This window comes from Nerophis lumbriciformis, linkage group LG11 (genome assembly GCF_033978685.3).
Source record: "Nerophis lumbriciformis linkage group LG11, RoL_Nlum_v2.1, whole genome shotgun sequence".
NCBI lineage: Eukaryota > Metazoa > Chordata > Actinopteri > Syngnathiformes > Syngnathidae > Nerophis > Nerophis lumbriciformis.
In genome coordinates, this window is record NC_084558.2 from 24,210,494 (window position 1) to 24,233,327 (window position 22,834).

Consider the following 22,834-nt stretch of genomic DNA (forward strand, 5'->3'; position numbering starts at 1 on the left):
TTGCTAACATGTCCATGAATTATATTCTGAAGTGGCTGCTGCTAAATTAGACAAAACAGGGGCAAGCGGTAGAAAATGGATGGATGGATCTATCTCTGTTCATGAAAGTTTTCGGTTGAAAAACACATTTTACAGTCGCAGGGAAATTAAAGCATGTTTCAAGTTTTTCAAGAAAAAAACATGATGACTTCAACCTACCTCCACTGTTGAGCAACACTTCTCAAAGTGCTATATTGTTCCTCACACTATTCTCCAGCAACGACCTGCAGCAACAGAACAACAACTTTCAACTTGACAAGTTAGACACGGACTCATTTAGCATTCTTATTGTAGTTTGAATTTGATCTTGGCATCTATGTGTGAGAGTCATGCTAGCTTATTTTTGGTGGGAGGGGGTTGTCTCAAGAAAGAACCAATAAAAACAGTGTTAGTGGCCATGTTTTATGGCACGTGTAATATTTTCTGATTTATAGGTCTGTAAAATGTAGTCTACATTAGTCACTAGGATCTTCTCCATTACAACCTCTTCATTAACAAAATAAGTAGCATTAGCAGCTAAGGATGCGACGGTTTAGTGCGTACCTTGTAGTTAAGGCCACATTCTGGCAATTTTGGGTACAGTAAAGAAACTAAATGCAAATGATAAAAATGCCTAACTTTTGTGTAACTTTTGTGCGACCTAGGACCTTTACAGGTCCTTTGTTTTGCTTTTGAAGATGACATCATGCAATAGAATGTTCATTTTAAAAGTTAGCAGAATGAAATATGGCCACAGGAGGTGTAAAGGAATTCATTTAAAAAAATCTGCATTGTCTGTTCTTTTCTAAGTTATTTTTAGCATGAGCTATAGTTAGTATATTATAGGCCCCCGTATCCTTTTGACTCCCTTTATAATGGTAATTTTCCGATATACTGTAAACCTGTTATTTTATCATGCTTTATTCCATGAAAACCAAATTAATCCAGTCATTTCCCTCTAAATACGTGCAAATCATATTAGAGGTGTAATTTGACCCCTCAACCATTATTATATTTTGGCCAATATTTTATATATATATATATATATATATATATATATATATATATATATATATATATATATATATATATATATATATATATATATATATACATACATATATATGTGGCCTCAACTACAAGGTACATACTAAACCGTTGCATCCCTAGCTGCTAATGCTACTTATTTTGTTAATGAAGAGATTGTATTAGAGAAGATCCTAGTAACTAATGTAGACTACATTTTACATATACACACATACATATATACACACACACACACATTTATATATATATATATATATATATATATATATATATATATATATATATATATATATATATATATATATATATATATATATATATATATATATATATATATATATATATACCTACTCAGTGGCCTAGTGGTTAGAGTGTCCGTCCTGAGATCGGTAGGTTGGGAGTTCAAATCCCGGCCGAGTCATACCAAAGACTATAAAAAATGGGACCCATTACCTCCCTGCTTGGCACTCAGCATCAAGGGTTGGAATTGGGGGTTAAATCACCAAAATGATTCCCGGGCGCAGCCACCGCTGCTGCCCACTGCTCCCCTCACCTCCCAGGGGGTGATCAAGGGTGATGGGTCAAATGCAGAGAATAATCTCGCCACACCTAGTGTGTGTGTGACAATCATTGGTACTTTAACTTTAACTCTTATATATATATATATATATATATATATATATATATATATATATATATATATATATATATATAAAAAATATTGGCCAAAATATGATAATGGTTGAGGGGTCAAATTACACCTCTAATATGATTTGCACGTATTTTAAAGGGAAATGGCTGGATTAATTTGGTTTTCATGGAATAAAACATGATGGGAGGCGGCGAATATGTGTTTTTACCATAAAAATTTTGACAAAACGGCATAAAACACACAAAAAACTTAACTTATATCAACGGAAAGATATGAAGTTGATCAAGACAGTTAAGTATTGAAAGTAAAAAAAAATATTTAGAAAAAAAACTTAAATAATGAACTTAGGCAACTGGACTCAAATTATTTTGAGAGTGAATGACTTATACTTACACTTGGTCAGCTTCAAGGGAATTTTGTATCTCCTGCAGCACTTCTGCAAGCAAAAATGTGTGGTTAAAGTAGCACAAAGCACTTTTACTGTACATCTCAGCAGTTCAGTCACATTAGGATATTTGTTATTTACAAGCTGTAAAATAACAAATACCCCGTGGTTTACAAAAGAAACCAGAGCTCTTCAAGTATCATGTAGAAAGCTGGAATGCAAATGGCATGCGACTAAACCTGAGGTTTTCCATCAAGCATGGAGTGATAGTTTAATAACTTATAAACACACACTTACCTTAACTAAAAGTAATTACTACTTCAATCTCATCCGCCTCAATAAAAACGGTCCTAAATATTTGTTCAGTACAGTAGCCTCGCTAACCCAACAAGGGACTCCCCCAATAGCTCCATCCACTCGGCTGATGACTTTATGAAATGTTTACTAAGAAAATGTAACTCATTGAAAGGAGATTGTAGATAACGTGTCCCAGCTCCAACTGGGTTCTATTAACGCAGATACGAATGTATGTACGACGGATATTGCCCTCCAATAAAATCTCTCTCTTTTTGATGAAATAACATTAGAGGAACTCCTGCTACATGTAAATGGGACAAAACAAACATGTTTACTTGACCCATTTCTTAAGAAACTTATCAAGGAGCTGTTTGTATTAATGGGACCATCAGTGCTAATTATTATAAACTTATCACTTTCCTATGGTACTGTTCCCTAAGCATTCAATAAAAGTGGTCATTCATCCTCTGCTCAAAAGACCTAACCTTGATCCTGACCTCATGATAAACTGACCTCATGGTTCAACCTTCCCTTTGTCTTGAAAATCCTCAAAAAAATTGTTGCACAGCAGCTAAATGAACACTTAGCGTCTACAATCTCTGTGAACCCTTTCAGTCCGGTTTCGGGGCAAATCACTCTACGGAGACAGCCCTCGAAAAAATTTCTAATGATCTATTGCTAACTATGGATGCTCGTGCGTCATCCATGTTGCTGCTACTAGATGTTAGCGCTGCTTTTGATACCGTTAGTCATAACATTCTATTAGAACATATCAAAACATGTATTGGTATGTCAGACTTTCTTGGTTTAACTCCTATCTTACTGACAGGATGCAGTGCATCTCCCATAACAATGTGACCTCGGAGTATGTTAAGGTAATGTGCGGAGTTCCACAGGGTTCAGTTCTTGGCCCTGCCCTCTTCAGCATCTACATGCTGTCGCTAGGCGACATCATACGCAAATACGGTGTTAGCTTTCACTGTTATGCTGATGACAGCCAACTTTACATGCCCCTAAAGCTGACTGACACGCCAGATCAAAGTCACCTGGAGGTGTGTCTAAATGAATACAAAAGTTAAAGTTAAAAGTTAAAGTACCAATGATTGTCACACACACACTAGGTGTGGTGAGATTATTCTCTGCATTTGACCCATCACCCTTGATCACCCCCTGGGAGGTGAGGGGAGCAGTGGGCAGCAGCGGTGGCCGCGCCCGGGAATCATTTTGGTGATTTAACCCCCAATTCCAACCCTTGATGCTGAGTGCCAAGCAGGGAGGTAATGGGTCCCATTTTTTTATAGTCTTTGGTATGACTCGGCACGGGGTTTGAACTCACAACCTACCGATCTCAGGGCGGACACTCTAACCACTAGGCCAATGGATGTCCAGAAACTTTTTGCCATTTAGGACCCGGAGATGGCGAGAACGACACAAAAAGGCGCTTGGTCCCCCCCTCCCTGTTTCTTCGCGAGGATTATGGTCATTCATCATCTAAATCAGTGGTCCCCAACCACCGGGCCACGGCCCGGTACTGGTCCGTGGATCAATTGGTACCGGGCCGCACAAGAAATAATAATTTTTATTTTTTTTATCTTGTTTATTAAATCAACATAAAAAACACGAGATACACTTACAATTAGTGCACCAACCCAAAAAACCTCCCTCCCCCATTTACACTCATTCACACTCATTCGCACAAAAGGGTTGTTTCTTTCTGTTATTAATATTTCTGGTTCCTACATTATATATCAATATAGATCAATACAGTCTGCAAGGATACAGTCCGTAAGCACACATGATTGTGTTTTTTTATGAAAAAAAAATAAAATACACTGCGAGAGACATTATTGGCTGGTTTTCTTTTGGTGACATCAAAAGTGTGAACACAAAGTTGTAATGTGCTAAAAAAATGTGTCTTGTGACAATAGGAGGCACATGCTGAGAGACAAATTAGGAAAAGAAGCACCAAATTGAAGTTAAAAACAGCAATATTTTGGTTATTCAAGTTGTGTTACAGTCAGGAATCAGTATTTTGTTCTCATACTCACTCTGATCATTCAGCAAAGCATGCTCCATGACACGTCGAGCAGCACTTTCTGGAACACATGCAGCATGTCATTTAATATTCACTTCAACATATGTGCGACCAGCAAAAAAACAAAAACAAATTACAGTTTCCTGCCTCTCCCTTCTAGAGCTGAATCTTTATCTTCTGATACTAGCCAGTACGATCTGTGCTACTTTTACAGTTGTGCAAACATTAGTTAGAAGCACACTTGCTACATACAGATGAGTGCAATCAGCCGCAAACTAGGGCTGAGAGAAGTCACATGCACGTTAAAGCTGCTGCTATATATAACTACAGTATATTTGCTAAAACGTCATGTTTACCTGCATCCTCATTGGGTTGGCTGGTTTCTCTGTAAGTATATGGATAAAAACAAAACACTTAATTAGTCACCAAATAAAATAGAAAGTCTCTTCAATGAAATGGGCAAAGAAGTGTGACGTGATTAACCTGGGCAGTGATGAAGTGCTTTCTGGTTGTGATGATCCATAGGGAACCTCCACAAGACAGCGAGGCTCCACCAGGAAGCGAGTGGACAGTGAGAAACGCTCAAACTCAGATGGAGAGATCAAGTAGAAGCCTAAGTAGAGTTAAAAATTGGCAGGAAGAAAAAGACTTGAGTGTATACGTATAAGCACCATGTCCCACTCCATGTACCTTCACTAAAACCCGACTTGGCTGTAGGAAAACATTTAAGGGGTGGAGTAAAATTTTTTAAGGGGGGGAAACTTTTCAATCTACATTTTATTTGCTTCAGGCTGAACAATGGCCCTGTGATCAGTCCTAAGAGTCCAGACAAATAATTTCCCTCCCACTAAAAAGAGGTTAATCTCAAAATCTAAAACCAAACAAACAAAATAGTGTACTGCTGTGTCCATTTATTCAACTCAAGCATGTATTGAAGAAGAGCAGCAACAAGGGTTGTGGCACACAGATAGCACCATACAGCTTTGTTTCTACTGGAAACAGAAGCACTGATGTCAACCTGAACTCTGAAGTAAACATTCAGACTAGGAGAGCAGAACAAAAAGCAGAACAAAGCAGTTACCGTTCTGCCTGTTCCAGTGTTCATTTTAACAATAGTTTTTAATTTTGTTTTAGTCATACTACATTGACAAAAACTTATTTTAGTCTTCGTCTAATTTTAGTCATCTAAATTGATTTAGTTTTAGTCTAGTTTTAGTCAACAAAATTACACATTTAATCAGCGAAAACTACAGTCAATTTAGTTGACTAAAACATAAAGTATACAAAATAAAGCCTCTAAAGTTTCTTTGAAAGCACCTTTATTTAAACTACCTGCAAAACATGTGTTTTAACACAAAAGTAGCAGGATCTTATGGTCAGGAATGATGTAGTCTATTTTTGCTGCACAGGCCAATGCCAATAAATATCTTATAGGCACTTTTTAATTGTTTTTTTTCTATGCTACTTCTCTGGGAAAGCAGGTATGTATGTGTGTTGTGAAACAATGCTACGATGCATTCCTTAATGATAATTTTTTTATAAACACGGGAGACCCATCCATTTTCTACCGTTAGGGATGTGAATTGAAAACCGGTTCCTGTTCAGTATCGGTTCCCAGAGTATCAATTCCTTGCAATAGCTTGCCATTTTTTCAAACGATTCCCTTAGCGGTTCTTCTGGGTGAGGAAGACGTCATCACGCAACGTGGGTAGTGGCGTCAGACAGCAACATAGCAGCACCCGGGCATAACAAGCACTCTGAAGTTTGCCGACATTTTACTAGAAAATATTTCTACAGCGCTACTTGTAATAATTCCAAGGTTGCTATTTAATCAAGAGGAGGACATACGAGCAATATGCTGAAACATTTGAACACACAGCATGCAATAACTATAAATGACTGTCACGTTTTTGAATCGCGCCGATCTCATCCCAGGCAGCAGTCATCTGCACTTGCACTTTTTACTTTCTTATTCAAAAATACAGTAGCCTATGCAATGTGTCAAGACTGCCCGCAAGCTCATTGATTAGCTATGGAGTGTTATACTAACGCGTGATTGACCATCTTTCCTGTTAGGGCAAGAGGAGTCCGTTCAACTGCGGGTGTAGTAAGTTGCGAATTGTTGTCTCTGCACAAAAGCGGAGCAGTTTGCGGTTAGCTCAAAAACATTCATTATGTCTTCTTGTTTATAGAATTTTCAATTATCTTCTCGTCAGACAACATTTTTTGTATAATAGATGGAATTTTTACCTTATATGTTTTGATTCTCATCTGCAGTCTTCTTCAGAGATTGTACCCAAAATAGTGTCTGACTAGAAGTAAGACTAAAAAATTGGTTAGTTTGTTTTGCATTTTGAATCCAAAATTAACAAAACCCTGACCTTAAAACCAATTATGGCATAACGTAGCATGCAACCCTAATATTCAGAGATCACTGTGTTATTTATTGTTTCCATAAATATCCACAAAACAAAACAGCACACAGGTGGCTAAAAGTTTCAAATTGAATTCAGGTAATATTTTTTACTCCTTGTTTTGGGTGCTTTATGTTACACGTGTAACACAGCATTTCATCATGTAAAATATTTTACTTCGCATGGCAGAAGATTTGGGATAACCTCTCCAAATGACAATAAAAAAAAAAAAAGGCCACATTATTGTTCTTGTAACTTTCTAGAAATCTAGTAATTTAAACGTAGACATCGGTTTACCTTGGCCATGTTTTGTGAAGACGCAGGAAGCAATGCCGCTAACATCTTCTTTGCGGATACACGGGAAACGAACAAGCAGCTTCACCCCAGGTAGGGACACCACGAGAAGATCACCCTGATTGGTCAAAACCACCAGGCCACTCTTGCCATAGTCCTCTGACCGACTGCTGCCAAACCAGCTCACGCCCATCCGCCGTACTCTCGAACCATCAACTGCTGTTAGCTTCAACTTCATTTTGGCATTCACTTTCGGAAGGCTGAAAACCTGGACAAGTGGGACACATTGGAATAGCTCTATAGTTAACATATTTACAGAAAATGTATGTGGGCTGTCCCTGTATTAAATACAATTAAAGTTTAATTACGGTACTGATATTTTTTTCTAAAATACTAATTCATGTTAAAGATGTGTACTGTTCCCAATGGGTTATTACATTGTTCATGGTAATTTTTTTTTTTTTTAAAAACAACTTTTTTTTATGTTCACTATATACCATTGAGTGCCATTGAGATTTGAGTACCAAGTGTTAAAACTACGTACGTTTTAAAGTGTATGAAGTGTTTTAAGTGTAAATTAAATGTCACTTGTCAATTATAGGAGAGATACTGTAAGCGGTGTGGCATGTGTGAAGGGCTTATAAAGACTTTAAATGCAGATAATATTCATAGCAATTACAAAAAATATAGCGTCTCTCCTTTGAGGAAATTCACTTACCATGAGACAGGGATCTGGAACGTAATGTAACCCCCGCGATAACCGATGAAACATTGTACTATACATGAATTGAGGCAAAGAACATTTTGTATTGTATTGCTTGTACTGTGATAGGTCTTTGTATGGCATGTCTAAGATTTTACTTCTTCCTGTATGTTTAATGGATCTTGCTGGCTGCAAAACAAGTTGACCTTGGGGTGCTACTAAAGTAACCTAAACTAACGTTTTGCTATTGTGATAAACATATTAGTCCAGGCTATCGATAGCAGTATGGCTTAGGCTAAAAGCTCAATCTTCAAAGCTTTAATTGCAAAAAAGAAGCTTTTGGAAATTATCTAGCTCATTCACGTGTGTACCTGACAAACCATGACCACAAGATGCGTTGCAGGATCTTTACCTTGAACTGTTCCTCAGAAATAACAAGAAGGTGATGTGAGCCCTGCATATCTGGGGAACGAGCAAGGTCATGGGCTACTTCCAATGGCTCCGGGAGAGGAACTCCATGACCATCCAATACTACGATACCAACAACGGGGGCACGATGCATCAGCTGGATTTCTTTTGCTACACAATAGAAAAGCAGGGTAACATTACAAAAGCAGGTTGTAAGTGGTCACAATATACTGTATATTGCCAGGCATCCATCATTTGTTTGATATTTTATTTCTTATACAGTGGAGTCTTTGGCCAAGAGGTGGGGTAAACCACCTGTCAATTACAGGAGAGATACTGCATATACAAACACCCAGGTATGCCCACAGTCATGTCAACGTGGACAAAAAATAACCTAACGTGGGTTTTAGGGGTATCACATGTTAATGTGATAGTTTTATTAAATAAGAGGAATCAACATAAAAAAATGCACCAATGGAAGAAGACAATGTCAACAAACTGCAGTCGATTCAAAAACCCGTTTCACCCTTTCTCCTCGTCTCTGGCCAAAGTCAGAAGAAAATGTGGAAACAATAGCAAGATTCAGATTCGATTTCAGGTCATGTTGAAGTCAGTCCGAGTGGTGTCAACAAACAGGCTCCACTGTTGTAAAAGTTTTCATTGACTCGGTCAGAGGATAAATAATTTGACAATATGTTAATGAAAATAGTTTGTATTCATTAGTATAGTACTGCACTCCTTGATACTGAGTGCTGTGTCTAATCATTTACACATGACTCATTGACTTGTGAAACAACAAGCAACATATTTAAAAAGAACCCTGGTTGTTTTGCAGTGGTGTTTTAGCAGTTCTAAACCATGCAAAAATACAACTCCTAATTTTGAACATATTGTTGAAGGAAATTTGTAATTATACTTGGTTTGTGAATGCGATGGAAAGCAAAGTGTCACCTGGCTGTGCAGCAATAGGCTCATCTGCTCTGCGCTCGACAGGAGGAAGGCTGAGCATGAATACATATACACAGCCCCCATTGGTCCCCGCCCATAGAGAGGGTGTGGTATGTGAACCTGTAAGAATAAAGGATGACCGCATGAGACAGCAATTATTTGACTTGCTTGTGTACTGTAGGCCAAGCCTTGTGTGTTGTATGTAACTTACTGTCTGCAAGGAAGGTGTCGCTGAAGTAAAGTATCCGTACAAGACCAGTGAAGGAGTCATCTGAAGATCGTGCTTCAATCTTCCTTTGAACAGGAGCCAACTCCATCTCCGCCAATTCAGCTTCCAAACGAGCATTTGCCTCCTGGAGCTTTTAGGAAATTATATACTGAAATGATCCAGTTTAAGAGATTGTTCAAACTACAACTGTTTACAAAGTACAAAGAAGAAGAATCCTGATAAACATTGTGAGCTTTGTTAAAAAAGAATTATTACTCATCTAATTATGTAAATCATAACTGACTTAACCATTAATAGAACTGTTTTATTTAGAACTCATTGTTGTAAATTGTGTTACAAGATGAGAACAGGAAGTGAATAAATGTGTTACTACTTGCTATGACATGGAAAAGGGGTAGGATTAAATAACCCTTGCTTATTCCTGTTCCTTTTCGAACACGTAAAGAGAAATGAGAATGTGTGGGGTATATGATTTATCATATTGTATCTGTATACATGTTCGGAATAAACTCAAACCAAAACCAAGTATAAAATATCTCACATAGACTGTAGCTATCCAGATGCTAATGCTAATGTACTACAAGACACTATCCAGGAGCATGGTCCATCAATGATTACCACAGCTCGCCACTGATGGACCTTGTACACACAAGCAAGCGGTTACAACTTCCTGTATTCCTGTACATGTTCTCCCTATGATAGCTTGTTTTTCTCTGCTTTTACCACCTCTTTGTCAAGGATGGGTTAAAAGCAAAGAACACAATTTTAATATACTTTCTGGTTCCTTGTCTTACAAGTTCTGTTAAACCAAACACTAATTTAAAACACAGACTGGCAGCCCCGATGATATGAATGGATGCGATAATTTAAAAGTAACGGTACCTATGATATTGTGTGGCATTTGCCATTCAAGAATTACAGCTGTGATCTCAACCCAAAAGAGTATGTTTTTTTATGCCAAAGACTAAAGTTAGGCTTTGAGATGCACCAAACACCAACTGAACATGACTGATGTGAAGGCCATACAGAGTATATGAGGAAAATCAGTGTATTCCAGACACAAATTTATTCAGAAAGGATGTGCATAGCAACAGCAAATGCCATGTCTATAATTAAATCTGAAGTCTACCTTAATCAGATTTTAAATCAGTGTTTTCCAAACACAAACATATTTAAAAATGATGTGCATAGCAATAGCAAATGCCACGTATACAGTATAATTAAATCTGAAGTCTTTTTGTTCCAAAACCTGTACCTACAATGACAAAAATGGACTCTACCTTGGAAGTATTGCTGATATGATGCTTCCGTAGTGATACTCTGCTACGCCTGATTCGTCGAAAAGACTGACGGAGTGATTTTTTAATGCTTTTCACTCGAGACAGAGGACCCTCCATTGCCAGCTGGTCACTAGGGTTTAGAGTGCACCTACAGAAGATTGACAGCACATTACCACACAGAAAAAATAACAAAAAAACATATCACAAACAGTCATATCAACAAGAATAGCACTCAAAGACCACAGACCTCTTCTATGTCAATAGTAAAGAATTATTTTGAAAAATCCTGAATCCAGATGGTGATTCGGATTACCATCAACAAACACTAGGCAAACGTTAGTTTAGCAAGAGAGAGCATAAAAGGACTAAATGACAGACAAAGCCAAGATACTGAATCGTATCCATTCAGATCCAAACACATATTTTTAAGTTAAACAAAACAAAAGTACAGTGGTACCTCAGGATAACAGGGTCTCATTTTTTGGGATAAAACTTGGCACCCTGTAGTCACGTGAGGGGCTTTTAGCCAATCATTTAGGAGATCCTCTGGCCATACTCTCTCTAATTGGTCAAAAGCCTTTCACGTGACTACAGGGCGTCATGTTTGCTACCAACTGTGAAACCGAGTTGGCCACACTCTATACTGGGCTCTGCCATTAGTGAACCTCGTGAGGTCCCATCAAAACATTCGGTCTTACCTGCTAGCATTCTCTTATAGCCAGATATCGGCATAACCTTGTTTTTCAACCATTAAAATCAAAATAGTGAGTGTGAAAGAGTGCTAAACTCGGTTGGTAGAGTGGCCGTGCCAGCAACTCAAGGGTTCCAGGTTTCGATTCCCGCTTCCGCCATCCTTGTCACTGCCGTTGTGTCCTTGGGCAAGCCACTTCACCCACCTGCTCCCAGTGCCACCCACACTGGTTTAAATGTAACTTAGATATTGGGGTTTACTATGTAAAGCGCTTTGAGTCACTAGAGAAAAGCGCTATATAAATAAAATTCACTTCACTAAGAAGAGGAGGTGGATGATATTCATTCAATTTAAGAAATAAATTATCAAATGTAGCTGATTTGGCAAAGCAGTTTCATTGTTAGTCTGCATTAGGGTTGTCCCGATATCAATATTTTGGTACCAGTACCAAAATGTATTTCGATACTTTTCTAAATAAAGGGGACCCCAAACAAATGTCATTATAGGCTTCATATTAACAAAACATCTTGCAATACATTAAACATATGTTTCTTATTGCATTCAAAAGACTATTTTAGAACATTAAAATAAAAACTAAAGGGCAATAAACACATTGGGCTTTTCCTATTGCACTCGAACAATTTACAAATATATATATTATATACAGTGGGGCAAAAAAGTATTTAGTCAGCTACCTATTGTGCAAGTTCTCCCACTTAAAAAGATGAGAGGCTTGTAATTTTCATCATATGTACACTTCAACGATGACAGACAGAATGAGGAAGAATCAAGTAAATCACATCGTAGGATTTTTTATTAAGTAATTGGTAAATTCCTCTGTAAAATAAGTATTTGGTCACCTACAAACAAGCAAGATTTCTGGCTTTCACAGACCTGTAACTTCTTATTTAAGAGGGTCCTCCACCCTCCACTTGCTACCTGTATTATTGGCACCTGTTTGGCCTCGTTATCAGTATAAAAGACACCTGTCCACAACCTTAAACAGTCACACTCCAAACTCCACTTTGGCAAAGACCAAAGAGCTATCAAAGGACACCAGAAACAAAATTGTAGACCTGCACAAGGCTGGGAAGACTGAATCTCCAATGGGTAAGCAGCTTAATGTGAAGAAATCCACTGTGGGAGCAATTATTAGAAAATGGAAGACATTCAAGACCACTGATAATCTCCTTCGATCTGGGGCTCCACGCAAGATCTCACCCCGTGGGGTCAAAATGATCATAAGAAAAGTGAGCAAAAATCCCAGAACCACACGGGAGGACGTAGTGAATGACCTGCAGAGAGCTAGGACCAAAGTCACAAAGGCTACCATCAGTAACACACTACGCCGCCAGGGACTCACATCCTGCAGTGCCAGACGTGTCCCCCTGCTTAAGCCAGTACATGTCCAAGCTTGTCTGAAGTTTGCTAGAGAGCATTTGGATGATCCAAAGGAGTATTGGGAGAATGTCATATGGTCAGATGAAACCAAAATAGAACTTTTTGGTAAAAACTCAACTTGTGTTTGGAGGAGAAGGAATGCTGAGTTGCATCCAAACAACACCATACCTACTGTGAAGCACAGGGGTGGAAACATCGTGTTTTAGAGCTGTTTTTCTGCAAAGGGACCTGGATGACTCATCTGCATAAAGGAAAGAATAAATGGGGCCATGTATCGTGAGATTTTAAGTGAAAACCTATCAGCAAGGGCTGAAGATAAACCGTGGCTGGGTCTTTCAGCATGACAATGATCCCATACACACCTCCCAGGCAACGAAGTAGTGGCTTCATAAGAAGCATTTCAAGGTCCTGAAGTGGCCTAGCCAGTCTTCAGATCTCAACACCATAGAAAATCTTTGGAGGCAGTTGAAAGTCCGTCTTGCCTAGTGACAGCCTCAAAACGTCACTGCTCTAGAGGAGATCTGCATGGAGGAATGGGCCAAAATACCAGCAACAGAGTGGGAAAACCTTTAGACTTACAGAAAACATTTTACCTCTGTCATTGCCAACAAATGAACTTTTGTTATTGACCATGTACTTATGTTCCACCATAATTTGCAAATACATTTTTTAAAAATCAGACAATGTGATTTTCTGGATTTGTTTTCTCATTTTGTCTCTCATAGTTGAGGTATACCTATGATGAAAATTACAGGCCTCTCTCATCTTTTTAAGTGGGAGAACTTGCACAAATGGTGACTGACTACCGGTAAGTACTTTTTTGCCCCACTGTATAGCCTGCCATAATGTAGGATTAGGTTACAATAGAATAGAAAGCATTATTGAAATTGTATTAAGTGCTTCATGGTTTATGATTGCCACTCTTGGTTTGTGCTTTAAGACAAATATAATCATTAGTAAATACTAAAAAGAATACAGCTAAAACTACACAGATAAGACATGTAGCAGGTAAAACACACATTGTTAAAAATAAAACACAAATTGTAGCAATTTGTAACACAATTCAGTCATTTACTTGCATTAGTTTGATTGTTATTTAAATGTTTACTTTAGTTTGAAGCAGAGATTGTAATACTTTAATGCCACCTTTGGTGAGGCAGGTCTTAAAGCAGCACTTGCACTGCTTGCAGCCTGGCGCCACTGTGTTTAAAGCGTCACTTTTATTGATAGTTTTAAAGCCCAAATACCGCCATATTGCGCTTCACGCACCCTCCTGTTTTTTGCCATTATTCCTCTCCACACTGTTTTGCTTGTATGTGCAGCTGTGTCTGCGTACTGACATACTCAACATCATGCGCCTCGGCTCTGTTTGTCTCCACTGCACGGAAAAAAAGTACTGGTATTTTTCAAAGGCACTAGAGTATCGTTTTTAATTCATTAGTACCATGGTACTTTTTTAGTACAGCCCTGATCTGCACCATACCTAAGCAAAAGGAATAAATAACGCCAGCCAAGGACATTATAATAATATGGAAGGAGGAGATATCATAAAAGTCCGCTCTCCAAGGTAAAAACTTTACATTATTACAACCAACTACAACTACTGTAGTTGGTTGTAGTCGTATGATCTATTGTATTGTTTTTCATACAATATTTATTATCTTAATTTGTTTCTCTTTTTGAAAAAGGCTAGCTACTTGCTAAAATTGTGGCGTTTTTTGGGGAAGGCAAGCACAGATTAATTTCAATAGGCGACAATGTTTTGCAATAAAAAAGGTTTTTGAGGTACGAGCTGCATCAGAGCACCAATTAAACTCGCAATACAAGGTACCAGATAGTACAAAACTTAGACAAATACATATTGATGGTGTAGGCATTGACATGGCGAATAAAAACCATATTGGTGGTGTCACAGAATAGAATAAAATAAGATGGAAATCTCATATTAAAAACAGACCACAAAGGGTCAAGAAAGACCTCAATGCTGAATAAAGAAATAATGAAAAAAACATTTTGGACCAAAAGTCACTAGACCCTTTACTAGGGGTGTGACTAGATGGCCAAAAAAACCATGATGATACTTCTTGTTTAGAAATAATTATTGCAGGCAGAACACAGAAGTTGTTTTTTGTAATATCAAAAATGATTCCCGGGCGCGGCCACCGCTGCTACCCACTGCTGCTACCCACTGCTCCCCTCGCCTCCCAGGGGGTGATCAAGGGTGATGGGTGAAATGCAGAGAATAATTTCGCCACACCTAGTGTGTGTGTGACAATCAATTTAATTTTAACTATCTGGCTGAGAGTGAGGCATTGGAACCGCATATTAAGTGCTTTGCGCACACTACAAACCGGCAGCTAGCAAACAGCCAACTGTGCCGCTTAGGTGGGCATGGTGGGGGAGACGCGCAGCTATTTGTCTTTGTTTTCTCTGTGGTATATTCTGTATTTATCTAAAATTATTGTCAAGGAGGCAGGCAACCTGCATAAACAAAACTTGCACTTGTGTTGTTCACAGGAAATTGCCATTTCCCATGTTATTCTTCGTTACCGTAAACACGCAGATCAAAAAAGTATCCTATCAACCCATTCATATCTGTAGCTCACAGTGTTATGGCATTGTGTGGACGTTCTCTCTATCGAATTATTAATCTACTTGCTAATGTATTATTCTCAGCTGGGTATTCTCTGCTGCAAAGTGGTTGCAGGTAGACTTATGTTAAAGTGTACAAAGCACTTGTTTTTGCTCAGTGTGGTTCCGCGCGAGTTCTGCATTTTAGAACCGTCTGTTACTTTAACATAGGTTTAGAACAAGATGTCTGTCAAAAACATGCATCACTAAGGAAATTACTAAATAACTTAAAATTAATATTTGGCAAAAATAGGCAAGGATAGCAGCATATGCTGCTGATTGTCTCCTTGTCTTTTGGCCATGGCTCGGTTGTTTGCACAGGAGACCACTCTTCTCACCGGAGTCTGCCGAAGGAGACCGCAGGTTTCAGTGGAGATGCGGAAGAGGTGACGGGGGTACAGAGGTGGCATTGAGCATCAGGCCGTGTTTGTCGGAGGTTGGCATGGGAGAAGTTTGCTCCAATGCCCTCTCTTTGGCGGGACAGACGGGCTTTGTGGGACACGGCTGGACGAGGATGTGTTGGACACTTAGTCTTCCTGGATAGGTTTTCACTCAGCCGCGCCAAACAGGGGCTGGCGGGCAGCCTAGGACGGCTCTCTTGGTCACCTTGTTAGTTCTGTTCATGTCTCTGGGCACTCAGTGGATGATTGTGTGGCGCATCGCGGAGGACCCCACAGTGTATGTGGATGTTAAGATGGCGTTTTTTGTTTTTTTTGTCGTCTATCCATGTTTCAATCGTATGTGCGCAATATGCATATTTTATTATTTTTTGTTTTTGCGGTTTATGGTTTTTCGTTGTGTTTGACTTTTGTGGCAGCTGGTTGCATCAGCTCTGTGCTTTTTAATGTATTTTATGTAATTGATGTTCTTTAATGTTTCCCTCTTGTTTTCATACTAAAATGGTGCCGCGGATAGCCGCCAAGGTACTGCACTCTCATACTTGCTGTGTTTCTTTATTTCTTACATTTAACAGAGAGCCCAGTTCACCAAATCAAATTCCTTGTGTGTTAAAAATACTTGGCCAATAAAGCGGATTCTGCTAAAAATGGATCATTGTGTTATCGGTCCAGCTTTAAAGGGATCATATTATGATTTTTTTACTACATTCAAAGCACTTCCTTGAGGTCTACATATCATGTAATGTGTTTTTTTTTGTCCAAATGTTGCATTGATTATGTTACAGACCGTTTACAAGCCATTTTCTGACCGTCTCTTCAGGATGCGCTGTTTTGTGGGCAGTCCAATTTACTGCGTCTTCTTCCCGTCATCTTAGTTGTAGTTTTTAGCGCATCCATAGCGAGTCTAAAAGGAAGAACTATATGCTACTTTATATTAAAAATGACAGCAGCGGCAGATGCGTGTCCATGTATGACCAGTCTGCCCCACAACAAGAGGATAGAGAAAAAGGAGCTTACTGACTACAGCGCGGACTACAACAGTGGACTCGCGCAAGGCCCTTTGGGTAAATTTATATCATATATGGATAATCCGCTGACGGTTTTCCCCAATTTGTGAGGTCACCAATTGTGCACACACCAAACAGCTTGTTTGGTGGAAGTAGAAAAGAAGGCAAGATTGTAAATAACTAATAAATATCTTTCAATGCTTTCTTCGTTGAGTTCAGATTTGTGGGACTTATGCAGATCGCAAATACAGAACAGAAGGTACCAATAGGTTAAAAAAAAAGTTAGTTTTGCACATTATGGTCCCTTTAAAAGATTCTAATTGTCTCCTTACTTGATTAAGACACAGCTTTTCTGTTGGTAATCAAACAGCCCAAAGCCATGGCTGGTACCAAAAGCAACCATCTTCCACTCTGAGTGAAGATTGAGAGCGGTGACAACTGCTGGGGGCTGACACTGCACCAGCGTGAAGGGTTGGAAGCCTGCTGGAAAAAGGACCGGCTCTTCTTGCACATCTAGACGCATGTGGCCCTAATAAACAAAAAAATATTAATTCAGCTCTACCACTGTAACTAAGAAGACAGTAACTCACAAAAAAGCAAACATATTTATTACAATACACCTCAAGGAACAACACTACACAAATTAATTTTGTATCTACTTATGAGTAGTCAGCATACAGCTTGTCGAGCAGTATTTATTAGCCACATAAAATAGTCACGGCGGCGATTGTCTCAAGAACTGGTAACACAAGATAATTGTGTCTTGCCTTCATCAAGCATGTTGGTGGTAGTGTCATGGTCTGGAACTGCATGAGCACTACCAGTACTAGAAGTCTACAATTAATTAAGGGAATGTACTGTGACATTCAGAATCAGAGCATGAGAATACCTTTGGGAAGTTGGCTCAAATGGCAGTTTTACAAAATGATAAGGATAACACACAGACTTTCAAAATGATAAAAACAACCTGGCCAGCCCTGCTCAATTCCATGCTCAAGGGGTGCTAGATAACCATGGTGCTCACTTTAAAGAGCCACATCATTTGGACTCACTTGGGTTGCCAGATATTCAGACATAACAGTAATAGTTGTGTGTGGACTCATTCTCAAAAGACAATTTATTTATATTGCGTTCCAAGATATACACAGACTACATATACTCATGTTCACTAGTAGTCACATTCAATTTCTATAGTATTGTATCTCACGAAGATATAATAAAATGGAACCTGAAATGTGAGGGGTGTACTCACTTTGCTCAATGCTCAAAGACATTAAAAACATTTCAAGCAAAAATGGTAGCATATTTTATTTTACTGTAACGCTTCATTAGAATGTTAAATACCTTCCAGCGAAATCCTTCTTGACCTCGCAGCAAATCCACAACTTTGGGCTCCACAATGTGTTCTGCTGTTTCATCATTGAGCTCCAGCACCAGGATCTTCAAACACAACAAAGAGGCAATGAATAAAAAAGTAGACTTGTACATATCGAAATGACAGGATTTAATACAATCATGTATTCAGTTAGTCTACAGCAGGTTTTTTTTTCCAGCTTAAAACATGTCACCTCAGGAACCAAGTATAAAACTATGCATGAAGTGTTACCACAACACAAATTCCTCTATATTATATCAACAACACAATATTATGATACATAATAATATAAATTATTGCTAAAATCGTAACATCACCTGTCCAGCTGTGCCTGCCACAGCTAGGTAACCACTGTATTTACAAAGATGGATCTTCTGAATGCCGAGCCTTGGATCATCACTGTAGGGATCAAAGCAGCCAACCTGAGCACAAAAAATAAAGTTAGCAGATGTACTGCACACTCAAGTACAGCATACGTGCCATACACTAACAATACATGTCACACAGCAACAGAGCTGTTAAGAAACAGAAAAACCGACTACTTTCAAACGTAAACCCTCTTCTCCACTCACTGTTGTTTGTTTCCAAGAACCACAAGAGAATCCAAGACAATTGGTGCATTTTATTAGTTGCTGCGGCAGAATCCAGTTTAATAAAGCCATTATTTTATTTTAAAGCCGACTTCGCACAGAACAGGAAGTCACTGTTTTTGCGTTTTAATGATGTGCCATGTGACAGTAGTTATATTGTTTTTGTGGTTTAAAGGTTGCTTAATGATGAGGTTAAGAATAGTAAAACACATTGACAAAAACAGACAGCTTTTTCATTAAAAACACATCTTTGTGTCTCAAATTGTATGCCTACAAAATCTGTGGAGCATGTATGCCACAGCCAAATTAAGCGAGCACCTGCTGGTAGGGCAGTCAAACATGGCGTGACAAGTGAAAACTTTTTTTGAGGTTATTAACGCATTAGCATCCTAGAAGCATAGCAGATAAGCAGAATGGAACAAGATGGGCCAACTGACTTGACAGAATAGATGGATTGTACAAAAAATGTTATATATATATATTTTTTTGTCAAAGAAATACAATCATGTGTTCTTACGGACTGTATCCCTGCAGACTGTATTGATCTATTTTGATATATAATGTATATATTGTGTTTTTTATGTTGATTTAAAATTTAATTTAAACATTTAAAAAAAAAAAAAAAATTCTTGTGCGGCCCGTTACCAATCGGTCCGCGGCCCGGTAGTTGGGGACTACTGCTCTATATGACCATGGCCCCATTGCTCCAGAATGTGATGCAGGTTCAGTCACAGTAAAAATCTAAGTTCAAACATTCCAGAATTGCAACGAAAACGTGGTCCAAAATACATGCAGCATAGCAGAAAGCGTAGGCAATGATACAGTAAGCAAAGCGAAGCCTGATTTAGCCATTCCTTTACCACTGTTGACATGTGTTTGGGGTCCTGTTGGAACACCCAACTGCGCCCAAGACCCAACCTCCGGGCTGATGATTTTAGGTTGCTCTGAAGAATTGGGAGGTAATCCTCTTTTTTCATTGTCCCATTTACTCTCTGTAAAGCCCCAGTTCCATTGGCAGCAAAACAGGCCCAGAGCATAATACTACCAACACCATGCTTGACAGTAGGAATGGTGTTTCTGGGATTAAAGGCCTCCATTTTTCTCCTCCAAACATTTAACTGGGTATTGTGGCCAAACAGCTCCATTTTTGTTTCATCTGACCACAGAACTTATCTGTGATGTCTGTGATGTCAGATGAAACAAAAATTGAGCTGTTTGGCCACAATACTAGAATTAAGGCTAGAATTAAGTTTTAGAATGGCCTTCCCAAAGTCCTGAATTAAACGTGTGGACAATGCTGCAGAAACAAGTCCATGTCAGAAAACCAACATATTTAGCTGAAATGCACCAATTTTGTCAAAAGCCTTATTGCAGTGAAACTTGCCAAGGGACATGTAACCAAATATTAACATTGCTGTATGGATACTTTTGACCCAGCAGATTTGGTCACATTTTAAGTAGACCCATAATAAATTCATAAAAGAACCAAACTTTATGAATGTTTTTTGTGACCAACAAGTATGTGCTCCAATCACTCTATCACAAAAAATAAAAGTTGTAGAAATTATTGGAAACTCAAGACAGCCATGACATTATGTTCTTTAAAAGTGTATGTAAACTTTTGACCACGACTGTATATACAGTATGTGTATATATATATGTGTACATATATATATGTGTACATATATATATATATATATATATATATATATATATATATATATATATATATATATATATATATATATATATATATGTATGTGTGGGAAAAAAATCACAAGACTATTTCATCTCTACAGGCCTGTTTCATGAGGGGGTTCCCTCAATTATCAGGAGATTTTAATGGGAGCATTCACATACCATGGTTTATATAGGGCACAGAGTGGGCCCTATATAAACCATGGTATGTGAATGCTCCCATTAAAATCTCCTGATGATTGAGGGAACCCCCTCATGAAACAGGCCTGTAGAGATGAAATAGTCTTGTGATTTTTTTCCCACACATACATATATTGCGCTCTACTACGGTATCGAGCACTATTTTTTGGATAACCTTATTAAGACATATATATATATATATATATATATATATATATATATATATATATATATATATGTGTGTGTATATGTGTATATATATATATATATATATATATATATATATATATAATACTGTACCTTGTTGGAGGTACCGAACCCCACCAGTTTCATATGCGCATTCACCGAACCCTTCTTTAGGGAAAAATAAAATGTTTTTTTTTTTTTCAAAATTCAAGACAATATGTTTTTTTTAACCGGTGCACAAAATTAACCGTGCATGAACATCACCTTGTTCAAAGAACAAAACCAACACAGTGCATGAACTCACAACAAATTATGCACCTGCAACTCAGATGGAAAATTAGAGGGCACATTGTTTAGGGGTATCCATAATACGGCGATTGGGAGAAGTTTTTATTTACACGATGAGTCCGGTGTGTTGACCAACCCTGAGACTGACTCACCCAACCCCTATATATATATGTATATATATATATATATATATATATATATATATTTATATATATATATATATATGTATGTGTGGGGGAAAAAATCACAAGACTATTTCATCTCTACAGGCCTGTTTCATGAGGGGGGGGTTCCCTCAATCATCAGGAGATTTTAATGGGAGCATTCACATACCATGGAGCAGCGAGAATACCAAGAAGCGCATATGCCAAATTTTCAAAGAGAACGGCCTACGGATCACGATTGAAGCCAACAAGCAAACAGTCAACTTCCTTGACGTCACTTTCAACCTGAGAAATAACAGCTACCAACCATTCACGAAACCCAACACAACACTCCAATACGTGCACCATGACAGCAACCACCCACCCACCACCACGAAAAGAATACCTACCGGAATTAATAAAAGGCTATCGATGCTGTCATCTAGCAAAGCTGAATTTGACCAAGCAACCCCCCCGTACCAAAAAGCCCTTGATGAAAGCGGATACAATTTCACCCTCACCTATGAACCCACGCCAGGAAACCAGCCAAAAAAGAACAGAAAACGAAACGCCATCATCTGGTACAACCCCCCATACAGCAAAAACGTCTCAACTAACATTGGACACAAATTCCTCAATCTGATTGACAAACACTTTCCCAAAGACAACACCCTAAGAAAAGTATTCAACAAGAACAACATTAAATTGAGCTACAGCTGTATGAACAACATACGACAAATCATCTCAAACCACAACAAAACAATTGCAAATGAGCCGTCGGCCCCCGGACAGAGCGACTCCAAAACCAACAAAGGCTGTAACTGTCGAAAGAAACCTGATTGCCCTCTCAACGGGGGGTGCTTACAAACATCAGTTGTCTACCAATCTAAGGTAACACGCAAGGACATTAACACATCCGACACATATGTAGGATTAACCGAGGGAGAATTCAAAACCAGATGGAACAATCACAAGGCTTCTTTCAGGAACCAAAACCTGCGGAATACCACAGAACTCAGCAAACACATTTGGGACCTCAAAGACAATAATGTTGAATATTCAATAACATGGCAAATTCTTGCATCCAGCACACCTTACAATAGTGGTAATAAAAGATGCAACCTATGCTTGAAAGAGAAACTGTTTATTATTTACCGTCCAGACCTGTCATCCCTCAACAAGCGCAGCGAAATTGTAACAGCATGCCGCCACAGACGGAAACACCTCCTAGGTGTAACACATGAGCCAATCACCACGCCCCTACGCCAGCCTGTACCCACCCACTCTGTGCCCTATATAAACCATGGTATGTGAATGCTCCCATTAAAATCTCCTGATGATTGAGGGAACCCCCCCTCATGAAACAGGCCTGTAGAGATGAAATAGTCTTGTGATTTTTTTTCCCACACATACATATATTGCGCTCTACTACGGTATCGAGCACTATTTTTTGGATAACCTTATTAAGACATATATATATATATATATATATATATATATACATATATATATATATATATATACATATATATATAT

General features: G+C 38.4%; 1 protein-coding gene across 3 annotated transcripts in view; it reads right to left on the bottom strand.

Moving 5' to 3' along the window:
* llgl2 (LLGL scribble cell polarity complex component 2) overlaps positions 1-22,834 on the bottom strand; it is a 116,667-nt gene that overhangs the window by 9,901 nt on the left and 83,932 nt on the right. For all 3 annotated transcript variants that reach the window (XR_009815900.2, XM_061967035.2, XM_061967036.2), the window contains 13 exons: positions 18,531-18,635; positions 18,183-18,278; positions 17,171-17,367; positions 10,711-10,858; positions 9,413-9,560; positions 9,205-9,321; positions 8,258-8,424; positions 7,146-7,410; positions 4,918-5,047; positions 4,791-4,819; positions 4,448-4,495; positions 2,111-2,153; positions 199-263 (listed from right to left, as the gene is read on the bottom strand). Coding sequence is in view for 2 of the 3 variants with exons in the window: in XM_061967035.2 (XP_061823019.2) it covers positions 221-263; positions 2,111-2,153; positions 4,448-4,495; positions 4,791-4,819; positions 4,918-5,047; positions 7,146-7,410; positions 8,258-8,424; positions 9,205-9,321; positions 9,413-9,560; positions 10,711-10,858; positions 17,171-17,367; positions 18,183-18,278; positions 18,531-18,635 (1,536 nt within the window). In the remaining variant the exon portion in view is untranslated. The remainder of the gene's footprint in view (positions 1-198; positions 264-2,110; positions 2,154-4,447; positions 4,496-4,790; positions 4,820-4,917; positions 5,048-7,145; positions 7,411-8,257; positions 8,425-9,204; positions 9,322-9,412; positions 9,561-10,710; positions 10,859-17,170; positions 17,368-18,182; positions 18,279-18,530; positions 18,636-22,834) is intronic.